This window comes from Maylandia zebra, linkage group LG15 (genome assembly GCF_041146795.1).
Source record: "Maylandia zebra isolate NMK-2024a linkage group LG15, Mzebra_GT3a, whole genome shotgun sequence".
Classification (NCBI taxonomy): domain Eukaryota; kingdom Metazoa; phylum Chordata; class Actinopteri; order Cichliformes; family Cichlidae; genus Maylandia; species Maylandia zebra.
The window spans coordinates 10679361-10700174 of record NC_135181.1 but is presented as its reverse complement, the minus strand read 5'-3'; the positions used below and the strand labels follow the sequence as shown (position 1 = coordinate 10700174).

Here is a 20814-nt window from a genome sequence, read left to right as displayed (position 1 = left end):
CGGATAATACGAGGCTCAACCCTGCCTTTATCCCAAAGGCCGGCTTTTTACCCACCACCTTTCTCCTCAGAGGAGCAACAGCAGCTGCATACCTTGTGCCCAGTCCGTGCTCTGCACACACCCAGAGTGTCAGACAAAGTGACCAGCTGTTCGTGTCCTGGGCTAAACCACATATGGGAAAGCTTGTGTCTAAACAGCGCCTCTCCCATTGGATAGTAGGAACAATTTCCCTGGCCTATACTTCGGCCTCCTGCTGGCTTGCGTGCGCATTCCACTAGAGGTTTGGCAACCTCATGGGCTCTCTTTAGGGGAGTTTCTATTCCTTCTCCCCTGTGAAGTGCTGTTGGGGACAGTTGTCTTCTTAACAGGCATGTCTGGCAATCTGGGAGTCAGTATTTCTCCCATAGTGAGACACGAAACGAATGCTATGAAAGAGAACTTAAGGTTATGTATATAACCCCGGTTCTCTGAGTAGCATGAGTGAGTGTCTCATCGGACCGCCCTCCTTGCTATGGAAGCGAGGAAGAGGTGGGCTTGTTTTGAATGACATCTGACGCTATGTCAGCCTATTATATAGGGAGGCACTAGCCCCTCCTGACATGGGCGTCACTTAGCAGGAGGCGTTCCCATAGTGAGACGCTCGCTCATGCTACTCAGAGAACCGGGGTTATATACATAACCTTAAGTTAGCTTTAGACAAACCAGCTCCTTCCCTATATTGACTCTCAGCTGGGCTAGTGAACTAATTTTTGAATGTTACTTTGTATCTGGCATTTAGACGAGAGCATGTCGGAAATCTCCCCATTTACGTCTAGGTAAGACAGCTATTAAATATGATTTCAAAACAATGTCAAACTACTCTTTAAGCTATGCCAGAAAATCAGTACAAGTTATTTAGTATGCAAATTAATTCCCTGGCTTACTTTCCCCAACATACTTTATTTCAGTGCTAAATAAAACAGACTGGTCTTGCCTGTGTCCAGAAAAAGAAGAAAAAAAATCATTAAGTCAGGAAAAAAAAAGTTGTGTTCTCATATTTAAAAGTTAAAAGCTCCTAAGGTTTACAGATACACAGCTATATCTACGCTAAAACTAGAGTCATCACCAACTGGAAGCCCTCCAGCCACCAGTTGATTCATCTAGTCTTTCTACTCCACTCTTGTGTAATGATTTGCAGCCGTTTTTCCTTGCATCTATCTCTATCTGTGGTGAAATTAGTCTACCATTGTGAAGTGCACTGAGTGGTCATTTGTGTGGGTGATTTAGAGACCAAATTTATTATAACACTGTCGCCACTTCTGACTTAAGTGATTGCTGTACTGAGAAGATTAAGTTTTGCATCTATTAAAAAAATAAATTTTTTTCACTGCTGTTTTTTAAAACAAAACAAATACATGCCATGTTCTTTATACAAACCGAACATCTCCCAGTATATAAAAATAATATGTCAAGAGAATATCCTAGCCATCAAGCACTAATGGTAGCATTCCCTTTGATCCCAGTGTCAGCATTTAACCCATACACCTCTATTACTACTATAGCAATAGCCCTAATCAATGCAAATAGCTGACCTGATTGACTACCTCCCTGGACTTTTTTTGGGGGGGAGGTAACAACGGTAAAAACAATAACAATAATAATATTTATAACAAGGTGCAATAATATTTAATGTGCAATATGTATGACTGTGCAATGACAACAAAGAGTTATCTTATATTATCTTATCAATTTTGTAGAATTTTCAGGAAACAAAAATTGACAATGTGTAAAAAATAATAATAATAACAAAAGGAACTTTAAACTGTCACACTCACTTTATTTGTTTTATTAATCAATTGAATGTACAGTCTGTTAACTTGCCCACACAATACTGTTCTAAATGTACATTATGCGTACACCAAAACAGGTAATCTGGTGGTATTTAGTATTTACTCACAACAGAGTTATACATATATTTGTGTAAGTATATTTAATTGAGAACCCATATTTATTCATACATCTAAGACATGTCAATGTAGATGTTAGGAGTTCTTCTCCAGGAAAGCTTTGCAGCATCGTACACACTGCTCATAGACCTTTTCAAAGTCTTCATCACTTCCCTAAAAGACAAAATTAGGGAGGGGGAGATTAAAATGATTTAGCCAACTATTCATAGCTCGCAATCACTGGAATTTGTTGTCTATTGCACACAGTGAAAATATACAGTTATATGAATGGAACAGAAGTACGGCCTGCCCTCTGATGCAGGCTGGATACACCCAAATTATAAAAAATGACAGTTTGTTACTCAACTGAGAAATGTTCTTATTCCGAGAACCAAATTGTCAAGACTGAAGCCAAAAGGGTTTTGAAATTCTATTCATAACTATTCAAAGTGGTATTTCTCGCTGAGATTTACGTTTTTAAAAAAAGAATTTGTAAACACATAACTACATTGAATTTTGTGATTCCCTAATAATTTATTTATTATTTTGTTAAAATAATTTATTATTTTTTATATATTTTATAAAAATAAAAATATAAAACATATTTTATATTTGTTTTTTCCCCCCATTATCTGATAGAATTTTCTGTGTTAGGGCAAACAAGTCCTTCTCCCACATTGCATCCCTAACTTATGGGGTTCCACAAGGTTTGATCCTGGGCCCACAATTATTTTCCTTCTACATTCCATTTAGCTGGCATCATTAAATCCTTTTCTGACATTTTGTATCACTCTATTCTGATGACATTCAGCTGTATCTGTGACCGTGGATGTGGACCTAAGCAGCTGCAGAGGCCACTGTTTTCCTGTCTAGGCTAAAATGTTTTCAGTGGCACCATTAAGTGCTTATAAAATAAGTAACTGTGAAATTCATAGGCTACTTGGTAATCTTCCTAACATGTCAGGTTATGCCTTGTCAAAAAAAATATTTGAAATGATTTGTTATCACATCAAAATGTTTAAGTACGTAGAGTACAATGATTGTTGTGATGCTGAATTGGGTTTTTAAGCATCGTGTAATTCTATTGTGTACTAACTACTAAATTGCTGGTATCATGACATCCCTATACCAATGATCCAGCACTGTATGAGTAGCAGCAGCAGCATTTCTTGTGTATTATGTGCAGAAAGATGAATGATGAACACCTTCACATTGATAAAATAAAAGAATCAGAAAGTTTGACATTGAGTTAATTTAACCCATTATAAGTAATCCAAATTGTTCTATAATTAAGTTCTTATTGTTTAATTACGAATTAACAAACAAGAAATAAAAAAAATGAAAAGTCGATACCTACATTTTAAAATATTCCATTAACAATCGCTCAATGCAACTGATTGAAAATAATAATAGAGCTAAGAAACATTTAATAGAGAAACGTTGTTATCTGTATTTTAAATTTTTAAAGTTTACAATGGCCGTTTAACACGTCTCTTTCCTCCTCTTCAGTTCACATCATCATGAACTCATGTTTGTAGTCTTGTCACAAAACTTCATCTTGGTTTAAATTCAACTGTTATTCTCAACTGATTGAGTGAGTAACTACACACCTGTGACACATGCCACATACTCCAAATTACTAAAATATAAATATTTTAATAATTCCATTTGTAAAGGTACGTCTGACACGCACACTCTCCTATTATGTGCAACATCTGCAAAAGGGCAATTACGGACAATCCAGAATTCATGTGTAAAAACAACATAATTCTTTATTTATCCTGACACACGGACAGCGATTGTTCTCCCCTTTTTTGCTCGCTTGGCTGTCATGCTATGTGGTTGCTGGCGAGGTACCAATCCAAGTACTTACATGCCTCCAAAACCACATTGACTATAATGAGATTTGGTAAAATTACACAAAGAAATACAGCGTCCAAAGCCAAAATCACACAATCCAATACACTCAATACAATCACATAAACTGTGGTCACTCTTTCTTCTTCCAGCTGCATCACTAATAATTCATGACTGTTTTATTTAAAGTCCAAGTTCTTATGGGAAAATCAAAGACATAGGAACTATACAATATAATTCATCTAAAATAGCTCTAGCCACACACATTTTTCATAAAGACCACATATGAAAATTATTACTTATTATAAGATCCCTTGCCATTTATTTAAATAAACCAACCATAAAAATATATTAAAGTTTAAATGGCCACAGGAGGTTAAGATTTTTTTTTTTTTTTTTTTTTTAAATGTCTATTGTCAACACTCAAACTTTCAAAGCCTTCCAAAGGTCTCTGCCTGCACTTTTCCAATTCTTGCCTTTTTCACTCATAATACTCAAGACAATAAAAACCAGCCAAGAATCCATGTCCAAATCATCTGGCAGGACTCAAAACATTTAGGGAACAAAAAGAACTACCGAGCCACGGACTGTGAAAAGCTTACCAATGTGAAACCAGAAAACATCTGTTATGGTTCCGTAAAACTAATATATTATGGTGAGTGTTGGTCTGGAAAGGCTGAATACCACTTTTTTGTGAGAAACACAGCTATTTTACTAGCAACCGTTCATTTTGTTTTGGCGCTCTTTACTGCATCAATTGTGTCTGGATTTCTCCCTGCAGACAACTTAACTCTTCCACTTGCACCTGAAGACTGATCCGGTCCATCCAAAACCATAAATATACTTCAAATGACTGCTCTGTGTGACATTTCCTGCCCTTTATCTTTTCCATAGAATTTTTCCCACGTGATCCTTTGAAGAGAAACACAAATGTTACAGAATGGGCTGAATGTAGCTTTTTTGTATCTACTACAATTACTGAAAGAGTTTGACGTTTTACTTTGAAATACTTTTTTGGGCTTTTAATCAGGATTCTTATTATGAAAAAAAAGTTCTTCCCGCTTTATTGTCTCTTGTATATATTAGATTTCATTTTTTTTGTATGTTTGGCTTAAAGTTCCCCCTTTTCACATTTAGTGCACAACAGAGTTCATTTAGACACCTTATCACTAGTAGAAATACTAGATTGGGTTTTTGCCTGGGTAGAGAGTCTAAAGGGCAGGTCAGATGATCCCCACTCACACATTAGACTAGGGATATAACAATTCATCGAGTCACTCAAATAACTCAATTATAGGAAAAAAAACCCTCAATACAAATTGTTTTAATTCAATGCTTCATTTAATCCACAGCTCGGTAGCGCTCAGTTGTCACCATGTAAACGTGATAATTTTACCAGCATTTGAGACTAAAAATAGATGTGCAATAGTAATGTATCTAGGGCCACGCATGTGAATAAAAAAGTATTACAACATTAAGCTCATGCAGCCCCCAGTTTTTAAATAAAAACTGATAACTGATAGCACAAACACAGCAGACAAGATGACGTCATAGTTTAATGTGGAGCCGGAGTTTGTCTGCACACACGGAGAAGAGCAAAAAGGCTGAGCCATTACTGAATGGTGAGCTCAGGTTAAGTGAAAGAAAATGTTTTTTCAAAACAGCAGTCCATGTAACTGTAATCGCCATAAAAACCTATATTAGGAAAAATATGGAAGGACCTTTTAATCAAATCATCTGTTCAACAGAAGAAAAGCGAACTTGATGTATACAGTTAGGTCCATAAATATTTGGACAGAGACAACTTTTTTTCTAATTTTGGTTCTGTACATTACCAGAATGAATTTTAATTGAATCACCTGACTTGGCTATTCAAGAATATTTGACTTCTTTGCTTTAATAAACTCCTGGGTCCTGCTTTGGCTGTATGTTTTGGGTCTTTGCCCATCTTTATTATGAAATGCCGCCAAATCAGTTTGACTGCCTTTAGCTGGATTTGAGCAGTATATCTCTGAACACCTCAGAATTGATTTGGCTGCGCCTGTCCCATTTCACATCATAAATAAACACTAGTGTCCCAGTGCCACTGGCAGCTATGCATGCCCAAGCCATCACCCTGCCTCTGCTGTGTTTTACACATGATGCGGTATGCTTTGGATCATGAGCTGTTCCACGCCTTCTCTCCATACTTTTTTCATGCAGTCATTCTGGTAGAGTTTGATCTTGGTTTCATCTGTCCAAAGAATGTTTCTGACAGAACTGTGCTGGCTTTTTTTTTTGTTTCATGCAGTCTTCTCTTTATGGTAGAGTTGGATATTGATACAGCTACCTCCTGGAGAGTGACGTTCACTTGGTTGGCTGTTGCGAAGGGGTTTCTCTCCACCATGGAAATGATTCTGTGATCATCCACCACTGTTGTCTTCTGTGGACGTCCAGGTCATTTTGCGTTGCTGAGTTCAACAGTGCTTTCTTTCTTTCTTTCTTTCTCAGAATGTACCAAACCGCAGATTTTGCCAGTCCTAAAATTGCTGCAATTTCTTGGATATTTTTTTTTGTCTGTTTTTGCAGCTTAAGGATGGGGGATTTCACCTGCATGGAGAGCTGCTTTGACCCCATGTTGTCTGTTCACAGGAAAATCTCCCAAATGCAAGTACCACACCTCAAATAATTTCCAGGCCTTTTATCTGCTTAATTGATAATGATATAACGAAGTAACTGCCCACACCACCCCATGAACTAGCCTTTGAGTCAGTTGTCCAATTACTTTTGGTCCCTTCAAAAAAAAAAAAAAAAGGAGCACGTGTTAAGGAGCTAAAAATCCTAAAACCATTATCCAATTTGAATGTGGATAGAGATAGTCAGGAATATGCACTTTTCCCTAGCAAGCTGAGGTTGCCGTCACTGAGTAACTAACAGGTCTTTACGCCTGCATGAATTGGGCTTTAGCAATCAATTTCACAGCAAGTGCCAGCTGCCACTCACCAACCTTTCAGAGAATGCACATTTCCCCTTGGAACCATTGGTTGCCAGAGAGGTCTCTAGGCCTTTGTGGTTGAGACCTTAGCATGGCACTTAATTTAACATGCCAAATGGTATAGATATTTAAAATGAGTTCTTGTGTCTCCCTTAAATGTAAGTAAAGGCCTCTAAATGTTGCATCTTGTAGTTTTACTGGCTTTGGCTTCTTTGCTGGACCATCTCGCTACAACATTAAATTAAACATATCCTCTAAATTTGAGCAATAAAGTTGAACATAGGGATGTGTTTGAATACTTACATAATAAGGGTCTTGGATGATCAGCTGCTTCTGGGGGTCATAAGAACCAAGAAGCTCAATTTTTGCTGTGTAGTCTTTCACGGACTTTGACTTCCGTTTCAAGTCACTGCAAAGGTGAGAGAAAACAAGTAACTCCAAAAGAACAGAGCACGAAACAAGGGAGGTTTGAGCACCTCTGGATTAAAGAGGTCACATGCTTCTAAATATTCGAGATAATGTTGTTGTATAGTGTTTATTGTCTGCTTCTTATTCTAGCATTCCTCTAATAATAATTACATTCATGTCATTAACTTTAAATCAGTGATAAATAATAAAACGGTGTAGTCTGGAAACATACAGAGTACATAAATGAAAAGTAACACCTTAACATGTTTAAGTCAATCCCAGACAAAAGCAGTAGGTCAAAGAATTAATGAATTCTCAGTCTGGCCAACTTAAAATTTGTAGGAAACAAAGTGTGCAGGGGGAAAAGAAAAGACTGCCCCAAAGAGCAAAGACGAGGCATCCAAAGAACTCAGTAAGCTGCTTACAGATCAGATCTGCCGTGGGCATGTGATCTCAAAATGATCCTTAAACGTTCAAAGTAGCAAAAAATATCCCTCCCCCTGACCTCTGCAAAGAGCTTAAGAAAGGATATTGGTCATTAAAGGGAGGCATTCTCCTACAAGGCATTTATAGCTCAATGTCCCCACCATTTTTATGTATGCATGTGAAAGAACAGCACAGATAAACGTCATGACAGCAGGACACACTAGTTTGGACCGTTACAAGACAAATGTTTTTTGACACTTAACACATGACACCAGCGCTTTCAGTGTCTAAGTATCCAACCGTGATTGACACTCTTAGAAAAAAAATAAACACTGCTGCTGTGGGCTGAAATAACTCTACCTCAGATTGCTCTCGTCCATGCACAGAATGTGCTCAAAGCTCATGAAATCTTCCTTGGTCACCTGCAAGAACAACAAAACAAATATTACTTTTGGCTCTGTGTGGAAATTCAGTATGACCAGCAGAGACTCCCTCTGGTCCTTCAAAGAGGGCTGAATGGGTTATGCAGCTAAAAGAAAATAAAAAAGCAGCTTTTTCACTGACACATTAAACCTCTAAAGACAAGAAAAATAAGACAACTCAGATCTTATTAAATCATTCATTTATCATCTGCCTTTTTAGTAATAGCTTTTGGATGTAGTTATATTATGTCAATATTTTTAATTACGTTTCATTGTTCGTAATGGAGGCCAGCATCCATGTGCTGGATTCCAGCTGCTGTTACATGCACAAAGAATTTTTAAAACATAAATAAACTAATGTTGCATTTTCAACAAGTCACACAAGCCTTATTTTCCCATCTATTCCTCCTCCCTCCTTCTCCTGCTCAATGGCTAACTCATTTTAACGTGAAAAAAACAAGGTCGCGTTTATAACAACTTGAATTCTTGATTCTTGACCTAGAGGAAAACCAAGTTAGGGAAAGGAGCACGTCTGTATGCCTGTGGAGGGGTTTATACAGTTTTCACTGCATTCTGTGATGATTTAATGGCACAAGCAGCAATAAAAACAAAAAGAAAAAAAATAAGAAAAACAGGCAACACCCCGAATACTTTTAAAGTATTTTGACAGTGGATTTATAGGAATGCCAAGGAGAAGCTAAGGGCAGAGAGAAACAAATGAGAGCACAGAGGCATGAATAAAACTCCCGCATAGCTCCAGATGTTGACATATGGACACAATAACAGTGACAGCTTGTAACAGCAGACGGGTAAAAAGATGTTCATTACAAATGTTTTCAATTATATTCACGCAGCGAAACGCTCCAGCCACTGCAGTCTGATCACTGTATTTCACCCATTCTCACACTTTCACATCCTCTCTCTCACACACAATGATAATCTGTGTTGATCATAATCTCAGTGCCTGCTTCTTTCAAGGTGTAAATGAAGCAGTGGTAATCCTCTATCAAAAAGTCTTGTGCAAGACCTCCTCACAAAGTTGACAGAGAGCTTAGTTTGGTATCTGAAATCTTTGGCTAAGAATGAGCAAGGAGGTTTTTATGGAAAGCAAAGAAAGAGTCGGGAGACACTCATAGAAAAGTGATTGGAAATCTAAAAGTTAATGGTTCTTTTTAACAAAAAAGAAGAATTTGACATGTCACCGTGCATGTTGGTTTACCGTCATACTTTAACAAAAGAGGTACTTGTTGATATGTGATTCAGGAAAGCTGTAAATTTATTTTGCCCTATATCTTCATTCAACAAGGTTCTTCTATGTGAGGGAACAAAAACCTTGCACGCCTGGCCAGTCAGCCACTGAAATTTGCCTCCTTGGTGACACTTCAGACATTTGCGTCTTTAGCCTGTGGTGATAACAAACATGTCCTCTTGTTGTAGTTAAATTTCAACATATGCTGAACTTGTTAAGTTTATAAAAGGAGCAAAAAACAGACACTCTGTAATGTAGTTGTTAGTAGATTTAAGTGTTTAGTAACGCTCTCGTGGTTATATGGAGTACAGTCTGAAGACACTTAATATATTTATACACTTTATATAAGGTTATGGGTGATGGGGAAAATTATAAAATATTGTAACATTTCATTTATTAATATTTATCCAATTTCATAAAGGTTTTTTCGCAAGTGGTTGCCACTGCAAAGAGCTCTGTATATCCAGTATGGCACCGATTTTTATGCCCTTATGCCTGTCCTTTCCGATGCAACCGTCCCAGGGATTTGTGTGTTCTTGCCTCAAACTAAGGATCTTTTACAGGTTAGGTAAATGTGATAACTACTACACTGTAAAGCCACCACTGATCCTATTTGTGGAATGAATTAACTAAGAATAAATGGGGGAAAAAAGCAAGTAAAGATGGAAGTAGTTAAGAGGCATAAAAGGAAAAAAAACAATCAACATGCATAGAATGAAACTTTAAAATGATACATATAAATGAATAATGAAAACGACACATAATAAAGCCCTAAAAATCATATGGATCTGTGTGATATATAGTATACATAACTCAATTTCTTATAAAGAAATAGTAGCGGAGTGATTTTAAGTTCTGTTTTACTACTCTGTGGGGAAACAGTCTTAGAAAACACAAAAAAACAAAACACTAAAACACTGCTGTAAGCAGGCACTAGGGCTGTGCGATAGGACCAAAATCTCATATCCCAATATAAGAATTCTATCATCTCGATAACGATATAAATCACAAAAATGTAACATTTTCTGTAAATTCTGTGAATCTCGGGCAGCTCGACTTGCGGGAAGTGTTTCCAGCTGCGCGTCATGTAGCTGGAGTCGAGTGTTTTAACAGATGCATGAAACGATACATTTTTAGACACAAGTTGTAACAGCCGCAGTTTTCTTTGTGAGTATTTATTACACAGGGTGCTGCGGGGAAAAGCCTGTTCTAATGTTTGAGTCTAAGGTTTATTTTTTAGCACCTGGCGGCTCTTTTTTACTTCTCATCCGTAAATAATCTGCTCTTTCACGTGATTCAGTTTATTTTGAAAAGTCTCAACAGGATCTTGAGCTTTATTGTGAAAGGTTTATGTGGAACATAAACAAGCAGACACACGATGGTGTTACCGTCGTTGTTGCTAACCACAACGCATAAAAACAGGCGCAGGTCCGTAGTGTGGTTATATTAAATATAAGAGAAAGAGAGAACTTGAAGAAATTAATATAGCCACTACAGTGACCATCAAAACGATGAAAAAATATTGCCGTAAACAGTTTATTTTGCGACACCACGAAACAAACAATAGCTAAAATGAAACGATAAACGTTTTTATATCGTCATCCGATCTATATCGTTATATCGAACAGCCCTAGCAGTAGGGCTGCACGTAGGGCTGCTCAATTAATCGAATTTTAATCACGATTACGATCTGGGCTTTCAACGATCATTAAAAATGACTGAGCCGATTATTAGCCCCTCCCTCATTTATCCGCAACACCTTAAAGGCCGGTCCGTGAAAATATTGTCGGGCATAAACCGTCCGTGGCGCAAAAAAGGGTGGAGACCGCTGATTAAGAGGACCCGAGGGAAGCTCAGAAAGCTAAGCAGAAGTTATTTGGAGAGGAGAGTGACTGCTGTTGGTTGAAAAGACAGGTAAAAAAAAAAAAAACTTCAGTGGTGTTGCACACTATTTTACATTATTTTTTTAAAGTCATTGTTAACCCTTTAAAGCCGGTCAGAGCAGCACGCTCCGTGTTGTGTAACTATTTTTAAATCCCTGTAGAACCTGAACCGCGTAAGCTAGCGCAATAATTTGTTTTGCATATAAAACCAGAGGAGTTGTACTTACATCTGATGCCATCAGCTTGTCCTCGGTCACGGTTTCCTTCCACATAAAGCTTTGCAAAAATTGCATAAAAAGCGCTTGCAGGAACAAAAACATAATATTCCAGAAACACGCTTTGCCGATCCGATCAGCTGTTCGTAACACTTCCCACATTGAAACAGTCGTCAGCACGAACTACCGCATATCCGCCATTTCCTGGCCGAAACCGGAAGTGACGTCATTTTCGTGGAAATTGTAGTTTTTTACTCGTAGGCCTTAAAAGCCTATACTGGTCATGTTTGACCTTTCTGAATAGTTTCTGTGATGCTTAGAACTCGAATTGCACTGCTGGAAATAGTTTATTTTGATGCACCTGCTGTTTTCTTTGCAAATTTGCATCATAGGATTGTTTTTTCATTTTTCCTGCAGTATATAAAAATTGCTGTATCTCCAAAATAAAACTATGAAGACACTCAAAATAAATTTCCTGTTGTTGTAAACTATTTTTTGCAACTTTTTTGTATTTAAAGTTTTGAGGGATAAACCCTTAAATTTCTCCAAGTAGAAATATATGTAAAAAAAAACAAAAACGATTTTCAATTTTTTTGTAGTTTATTGCACTTTTTTGCAATTAATGTAGTTACTATGGACTTAATGAATACATATTATTTAAAATATGGGCTATAACAGTTGTATAGCAACTTGAAATGCTCCCACAAATGGCACTACAACATGTAAAAATATAATATAAGCTCTGGCGGACTTGGTTCTATAGTAGGTCTTAAAGGGTTAAATAAATATCGTCAAATAATCGAGATCTCAATTTCAGTGAAAATAATCGTGATTATCATTTTTGCCATAATCGAGCAGCCCTAGCTGCACGATTAATCGTTAGAAAATCGCGATCTCGATTCATACTTATGTGCGATCTCATTTCCAAATGACAACAATTTAAAAAATAAAAAATAAAAAAGACGACGACGATTGTACCGCATTTTGATCCGGGACGTAATCTGCATGAAAACAAGCGCTCACTCTTCCTGCTCAACGAATGACAAGGGCGGAGCCTTATACCACGTGATACAGAAGCTGTGCCGTGTGATGCTAAAATTAGCAGGGAAAAAACAACAGAGAACACGTCAGAGATGACGAGAAAGTGACAGGACAAAATCCGTCCCGGTCAACCACCCAAACATCAATAACGGGAACCTTATACAGCGCTTCCCTATACCCGTCGAACTCCCGCAGGCACAAAGAAATTACGGAGGCTATTACTTATCACCTGACCAAAGATATGGCTCCCATCAACACTGTGCAAAACCAGGGATTTAGGAAAATGATAAACACCCTAGACAAACGCTACACAGTGCCGTCCAGCAACTATTTTTCTATTGTTGCACTACCTGCTCTATACACGCAGTGTCGAGCAACGGTGGAGACGGAATTTCAAGCAGTGCAACATTTTGCGGCAACAACAAAACGTGAGACATCTGTTGTTTTTATGTTTATTTATTGTTTTTATGTTCAGTCTCAACTGTTACGAAGTTGATGTGCAGTTAATAAGTGCAATAAATATTTATACTGGAAAAGAAAATCGTGAGAGAATCGTGATCTCAATTCTAAGCAAAAAAATCGTGATTCTCATTTTATGCAAAATCGTGCAGCCCTACCTAGCAGGCACATCTACATTTGAAGTTAATTATCTGTTTGCACACCAGCTTTCACTTGTGTTGTCGATTATAGTTCTAGCCAGTAATAAAATATAATATCTACATAATATCTACTTACAGCTATCATTAATGTGTGTTGAAGAAGCATTCCTTAGGAATTATCCAAAAAATAACCATTAACAGATAAGCTAAGATCTTTTCTTCATTAATTATGTTTGCACTTTTGAGTAATGGTGGGAAAAGGACGAGAATTCAGCTTGTAAAACTTATCTGCACAGCATCAATGCTGAACTGGTGACAGGTGAAATTAATGTGATTACTACAGGATGATGGTATTTTGGCAAAAAGTGTTCATTCCTCAAGTGTTGGTTTTACGATAATCAAATTGCAACTCTCTTAAATCTGATGTCTGGATGTCAAATTTTTGATTACCCTAAGTTACTTGTTATGGATCACTTTGAAAAATATGTGTTTATAAAATAAACACACTTTTGTTTATTTGGGGATACACAGGTCTTTAAACGAGCTCCCAGCTGGCCAGTTTGCTTGGACACTGGCCACGCCAGGCCTTCAGCAAAGTTGGAGGGTGGGTTATTAAAAAAGAAAACGTGGCAGAAAAGAGTGCTAAAGAAAAAGAGGAAAAAACAAAGACTTGTCAAAGCTTATTGTGTGGATTTGGTTGGGTTTAAGCCAAGGGTTGAGCCTTCCCATCCCTGCTTTGAGGAGATTAGATGAGGGTCTGACAGAACTGGTTTGCAGTAAGCCAAAACAAGGAGATGGGAGATCTCAAGTCTAGGGTGAAACACCGGAGATCTCTCAGTGTTTAAGGGCACTGGGGAGTAGAAGTTACTGTAAGGAGAAGCCAGCGCAGCATAAAGCCTGAAGCCATACATGGACAAACATCTTGGTGTAATTTCAGGCCTCTTTAAGGATTAGAAACATCTGTGCAGTGATGCTTGCTACACTGGCTTCATCAATATTTCACAAACGTCACAGGTGCCATCAACTTGAACATTAGTCTAGACCAGGGACTGGCTATCAGCTTCTTTATTACACTCAAAAATACTACCCCAACTCCTAAAAATGTTATACAGTTTGTGATATGTAAATAAAAACAGAATATTTTCTGAAATCCTTAAGCTGAGAAAATGAGCCATTTTAAGCCATTTTGCATTGATGGTGCAACCCATCTCAAAACTCGCGACAAGTTCGTGTTTACCACCGTGAAACAGCTCCTCTTCCTTTAACAACAGTCCATAAAAAACTGCAAAATGAGGAGACCGGCTGCTGATCTTTGGGTAAATTATTTTCTTTCCTTCTTGTCTGGTATAAGATTCTAGTTGCTCCACAGTCCTGGGTGTTCTTTGTCATATTTTTGGTTTCATGATGAGCCAAATGTTTTCAGTCTGTGAAAGGTCTGGACTGCAGGAGAAGAAGAAGAAGAGCCCAACTGTCCTAGGACAGTTGGGCTCTTCTTCTATGAAGCCATGCTCTTGCAATAGCTGCAGTATGCAGTTTGGAATGGTCTTGTTGAAATATGCAAGGCATTCCTAGAAAAAGACATCATCTGAATGGGAGTATATTAGGGCTGCCACAAACGATTATTTTGATAGTCGACTAGTCACCGATTATTTATGCAATTAGTCGACTAATCAGATCATCATCCACTGGACGTAAAACTACAGCTTATTGCACCAGCAGCATCTGCTCTTATATAACTATCATTAGCTTACAGCTTTAAGCTTTTAAGGTGCTAACTAAAAATAAAGACAAGATGATAGTTTATTCAATTTTAATGAAATTTGCAGATTGTTTCGGTGAAGTTTAATAAACTCCTTGCTATCTAAAATATAACAGGACACCGGAGTATATTCTCCAGCATCTCACACTTCTGATAATCAGCTGTCTGCTTGACGTTTATTCATCTGTGTAAAAACTATAACTTTAATCTCAGCCAAACCGATTTACTCAGGAACAAATAAAATACTAAAAAAAAAAGCCAAACAACAACATTTTTAATTTATCTAAGTGACTCATATATTTAACCTGAGTAGCGAAAGACGGCGGTGGGTTTGAAAACAATTTGCCGGGAGTCCGGTGTTCTCACCGCGCTAGTGACCTAGCCCCCGGCTAGCTATCGAGCTAGTGGGTAACAGACGTCTCCGAAAACGTCGGAGCGCTTTTGAAAATATGTGGTGTCCTGATAAACTGAGCCGATATTTGAGGTTTACACAGCTACATTCTCGCCTGAAAATATGTTAAACGTTTATTTTGTGACCCAGAAAGAATAATAAGAGTAACATTAAAACTAACTAGCTGCCGCCATTGTTGGAAACTGAGCTGGGCCGCGCTATGAATTCTGGGACACAGCTGCTTCTTCTTCTTCTTCTTCGGGGTTTAACGGCAGCTGGCATCCTTGTACATGCAGTGCTGCCATCTTCTGTTTCAGTCCGTTATTACACTCTTAAATCCTGCTACTTATTCCTGCGTCTTTTGGGATCTTATAAAGCTTCAAACGACGCGTCGACTATTAAATCAGTCGTCGACGATTTTGATAGTCGACGTAATCGTGACTAGTCGACAAATCGTGGCAGCCCTAGAGTATATGTTATTCTAAAACCTGTAAAATAGCTTTCAGCATTGCTAGTGCCTTTCCAGATGTGCAAAATATCAATTCCAAAGGCATTAATACACTGCTATACCATCAGAGCTGTAGGCTTTTCAACAGAATACGTATAACCAGCTGGATCGTCCCTCTCCTCTTTACTCTGAGGGACGCAGCATTTTTAAGAAGAATTTTACATTTTAATTTCTCTGACCACAGAGCAGTTTTCCGCTTTGCTTTGGCCCAGAGAAGACTGTAGTGTTCTGGATTGTGCTCACGATTGGCTACTTCTTTGCATGACTCAGCTTTAACCTGCATTTGTGGATGGCATGACGAACTATGTTTACTGATCTATGCCTATTTTTCATGCAGTGCAACCCGAGGGGCCAAAGATCACAGGCATCAAATACTGATTTTTAACTTTGTCCCTTGCGCACAGAGTTTTTTCCAGATTCTCTGAATCTATTATGATTATATCTTGTACTGCAGATAATGAGATATTAAAAGTCTTTAATGTTGAGGAACATTATTCTCGGCCCTGGCCCAACATTTTTTTGAGACATGGTGCTGCCATTAATTTCTTAATGAACTTATATTTACATTAAAATGGTTAATTTTCCCAAGTTTTTATGTTCTATTATGAATTACATTTTGGCTTAGCAAATATGGCAATTAGTGTATTGGGTTTATACAAACAAACTTTTTTTCTTTTTTTAAAAGGATTAGATAGCCAGTGCCTCAAAATGTTTTTTTAAAAATGTAGGCCCTTTTCCAAACAGGTTTAAAATTTACTTCAGACAGTTCTGTGGAAGATCCTGTTCTAGCGCATCTCGTTAACTCATGAGCAGGTTAGCTGACAGTCTCCTTTTCAAAAGAAAACCAGTTAAGCAGCTATCCCCAAGCAGTACAAACACGTGTTTCACTTCCTTCATGCTGCTGTTTGGGCACAATGTCTTGCAGTCTTAGCAACAGTCACCCTTCTCTACTAATTGAAAGATCCAAAGAGAAGAACAAACAGCACAAACCAAAACTTCTAGCAGGTGGAAAGTTGGTTCTTGTGATTAGAAAGCTGACTACACAGACCTGGAGAATAGGTTTCTAGGATGACAGACTCCCTGGTAGGCAGCTGACTGACATCAAAAACAACCACAATAGCTATTTAACAGTTCTTCTGTAGACAGAAGAAAGCATGATGGAGCAGACTAACAGATCAAGACCTTCAGAATAAAATCCAAGTGAAACATAGAGTGTAGACCAGTAACACTCAGCTGGTCTGTGAGCAACATCCATGCTACCACAAGAGGCCAAGATGCCTGAAAATCATCCTGTAATTAAGAGAGAAGACTGCTACCTACTCTTCTTACTCACTGTTTTAAGTATGTGACAATTTATTTTTAAAAATGTGATTGAGCAGCATTACATTCTCACATACACACGCACGCACACACACACACTTTCCACTGCAGTGACAGCAGCTGTGGGACGTCTGGTTGTACCTGTCGCGCCCTGTGGTCCGTGTCAATGCCATGCTTCCTGAGGCAGGCTAGACCGCGGGCATCCGGTAAGCTGCCTAGATTCCAGTCTGATGTGGCACCACTGTCTATGATCCACTGCAACAGAGAACAAAAAGGGGGCGCTAGCTACGTCTTGAGAGAGGTGGTGGGTGATCATACCTGCCTGGCCACATGCCTCATGGGCACGCCATGCCTCTTCATGCAGGCTTGACCACGGTGGTCTGGAGGGTTTCCTATCTCATAGGTGGAGGTGGCAGCACTGTCTATCCTCCACTAGGCAGAACAAAGCACGGGAATCAGAAACTCAACAAAACCGAATTACAGTCTCATAAAGAAAGAAGTTTCTGTACAGAATAAAGGGCAACTCCACATTTAAACTGAAGGTAAATGTTCCTAATCATCTTTAGAGACTGTAAGCAGGTCGCTATTATCCAAATTGAATTCAGTGAGGAATTTTGAACTTTCATTTTTTCCATTTTAAATCAATGTACTGCAGTTAGTAGCAAAAGTTAATTTCATATAGAATTTCTCTCCAGAGACCAGGACTTTAAAACTGCGAAGTTAATACTGCCAAATTAAAAATATATATTATCAACCAACCAGTATGAAGAAATAATTTTCCTCACTAATGCCAGAGGAAATATTTTTGAGACTAGTTCTTGATATGTTATTCATATTGTAGTGTTATACGTAATATGTAAAGGGCTCTTCAAACATGCAACACTGAACAGAACATTTAAGGTGAGTGGCTGACACTTCTGTTGTCATTTCCATAGTTGTATCAAATGGCAGGAGTTATAAACAGAAAAAATGTGTACAGCAGATCTGTAGTACGAAATGAAAACATATGTCAACAATGACTTTACCTGATCAACGATGCCACCATCAGTTGCCATCTTCCTGAAGACTGCTTCAGCAATGGGGGATCGGCAGATATTCCCTGTTCAACACCACAAACAACATCACCATATTAAAGGGATAAGGATATATTTAGAAAACTGCAATATCCCAGTGGTAATACACATAACTTCAGTATATCATAAAGATATATGTATGATATTTTAAAATACAAACTTTTCTGTATACGGTAAATGGATTTCGACTGCTAAAACAAAAAAGAAATGTATTGTGAAACTGACTTTACTTTCGGACTGTGTCAACAACTAAAATGACTTAAAATCTTGAGTCGAGGCCAGATATTGATTAAGCTTTTTTCTTTCTTATTCTGTGCACTGTGATTGCTCCCTGGGACAGCATCTGAGGCATAACAGACGAAAAGGGGCAAAACCTTTACAATATTTTAAAACCTGAAAAAATATTTCTAAAACTTAAGCTCATATTTTAACATGTAGACCCATGCAGAAGTCCAGCATATTACTGGCAACATCCAAAGACAATGGATTTACTGTGCTTATATAAAACTCCTATTTGAAATACAGTCGCAACTTTGTGAACAGTGACTTTTTTTTTCTTTTAAATGTCCTAAACAAAATCTAGAATCTCATAAAAGATCTAATTGAAGAGCAGACTTTTGGCTTAAATTTAATGCAATTAACATAAAACAAATTAATTAAAAATATTTTCAGGGGCTTAATTAGTCAAATTGAATAAACCATAAATAAAATGTTCACAGCTTTTGTCTAACCCGCCTAATTATCTGTGCTGTTTTACAGAAGGCCAGTACTACTTGAACCCTTCCTCCAATTAGGATGTCGACAGCACCAGAGGTAAAAGTATGCAAAAAAAAAAAAAAAAAAAAAAACCTAAACGGGATGCTTTAGTAAATGGCTAAAATAACAACTAATCTGTTAATGTCCAAAATATATAACATAAAATCTATGTGTGTCTTAACATGTAATGTTTAAGTTACTGTTTTGGTAGTTGCATCAAGCAGTTTCTAAAATGTTTGATCACGTTTAGTATTTTTTCAGGAAACAGTCCATTGGTAAAGTAAAATCCTCTGTAGAAGCTTTAATGAAATGTGAAACGAATTATAATGAAAAATCTACCACTCAAATTAATAATAGAGCCAACCTACACTCTGCTACATCTTGAAAACTATTTCAGAATTGGACGCATGTGCTTCAAATTATCTGCAGTGACGTTTCCGTGCTGAGGTGAGTTCCTGACAGCTTTCACTTTGGATTCTTTGAGCTTAGACACGTATCTCTCCAGTTAAACACGGACACCTTGCTTGACGTTTACACATAAGGCTACAGCTGATTAGATACCAAACATACACACATGGAAGTTAAAAGTTTAAGAGCCTTAAGTGGAAAGTGTGTTTGGCAGCTTCGCGTTCATTGTAAGGCAGCTAGTACATAGTTAGCACTCTGAGGTACATCTAACGAAGCTCATTTCATTTATTAAAATGCGATGAGTTGACCTGCTGACAGAATGACATGTTTGCTTTTAAGCAGTAACACGTGTAAGTTTTAACTGAGGTTTTGTGGGTTTAAAAGACGTCTCTTACCCAAACAAACGAACAAAACCGACTTTGTACCCGTCGCCGCCATGTTGAAAGGTCCTGTACGACTACGACACCGGCTAACGTGGCGGCCAAGTACTGCCTGAACAAAAGTATAGCACGCTGACAGTGCTGAAGGGTTCAAGTATGAACCACATGCGCCTTAAATTTAAAGAGTATTACTCTCATTTACATTTACATTGGAAATTATAAGTGATACCAGATATCTGTGAATATATATTTTGTTTGTTTGTGTTTTGTTTTGTTTTTAGTTGACATACAACCCAATGTAGTCCTACTGTTAGTCCTAAGCCCATATAATTGGGGACAGTAGTATCAGGAAGTCCATCTGGTGTAAATCTGCCAATTTGACGTGATGATATGTTGAGGGATGGAAATTGAACATCTGCTGAAATATTCACAGAACAAAATATTGCACAAAAAAATTTAAACATAATCAATAGCAAATAGCAGCAACAGCTGCTATTTGTCTGCTCACACTCTTAATTTGCATTTATGGTACTGACAGCCCACGGGTAGAAGCTGTTCTATAAATGTACTAACGAAGAAGAATGAAGAGAGTATGACTGAAAGATAGGAGTGCGTTGAGAAGCTGATGAATCAGAATCAGAGAAACTTTATTAATCCCAGACGGAAACTGAGTTGTCATAGCAGCAAATATACAACAAACACAAGCACGCACATAAGATTAGTGTAGAAACAGAGTTATAATAGATAAATATTAAAATAAATAGATAAATATATGGATATAGGTATACATATAAATATAAAAGGACGAGTATGTGTGGAAATATTTTGCAGTGTACAAAAGTGACAAGGTGCGTTGAGGTGTGATTAATTCTGTTCCACATGTGTGGACCTGACCCAAGTGGATGAATTAAAGAGTCTGATAGCAGCAGGAAGGAACGACCACCTGTAACGTTCTCTCAGACAGCGAGGGCGAAGGAACCTGTTGCTGAAACTGCTCTTCAGATTGTCCAGTGTGTTATGGAGGGGGTGGGAGTCATTGTCCATGATTCCCAGCAGTCTGCCAGCATTCTGTCACTGATGACCAACTCCAGGGTGGCGAGCTTCATGTCAACAACAGACTCTGCCTTCCTGATGAGTTTGTTCAGTCTGTTTGCGTCCTTTGCTTTGATGCCTGCACCCCAGCACGCCACAGCAAAGAAGATGGTGCTCGCAACAACAGA

At 37.9% G+C, this 20814-nt stretch overlaps 1 protein-coding gene across 2 annotated transcripts; it reads right to left on the bottom strand.

Moving 5' to 3' along the window:
- Positions 1–1795: 1795 nt before the first annotated feature.
- Positions 1796–19731, bottom strand: acp1 (acid phosphatase 1). 2 transcript variants are annotated; one of them, XM_004541772.5, is made up of 6 exons: positions 19610–19731; positions 18003–18076; positions 17296–17409; positions 7951–8012; positions 7060–7165; positions 1796–2099 (listed from the first exon to the last, which is right to left on the bottom strand). In XM_004541772.5, exons 1-6 carry the CDS (start codon positions 19650–19652, stop codon positions 2022–2024), a joined length of 477 nt encoding a protein of 158 aa, XP_004541829.1. In that variant the 5' UTR covers positions 19653–19731; the 3' UTR covers positions 1796–2021. The 2 variants fall into 2 exon arrangements, with proteins under 2 accessions (XP_004541829.1, XP_004541830.1); XM_004541773.6 differs by lacking the exon at positions 17296–17409 and adding an exon at positions 17119–17232.
- Between the last annotated feature and the right edge of the window lie 1083 nt (positions 19732–20814).

What these genes read in the sequence shown, in the direction of transcription:
- acp1 (XM_004541772.5), bottom strand. Translation starts at nt 19,652, where the DNA reads ATGGCGGCGACGGGTACAAAGTCGGTTTTGTTCGTTTGTTTGG. An exon ending in GGTTTTGTTCGTTTGTTTGG is followed by an intron (nt 18,077 to 19,609) that starts GTAAGAGACGTC and finishes GGTGTTGAACAG; the next exon opens with GGAATATCTGCCGATCCCCC. An exon ending in TCATCCAAGACCCTTATTAT is followed by an intron (nt 2,100 to 7,059) that starts GTAAGTATTCAA and finishes TTTGTCTTTTAG; the next exon opens with GGAAGTGATGAAGACTTTGA.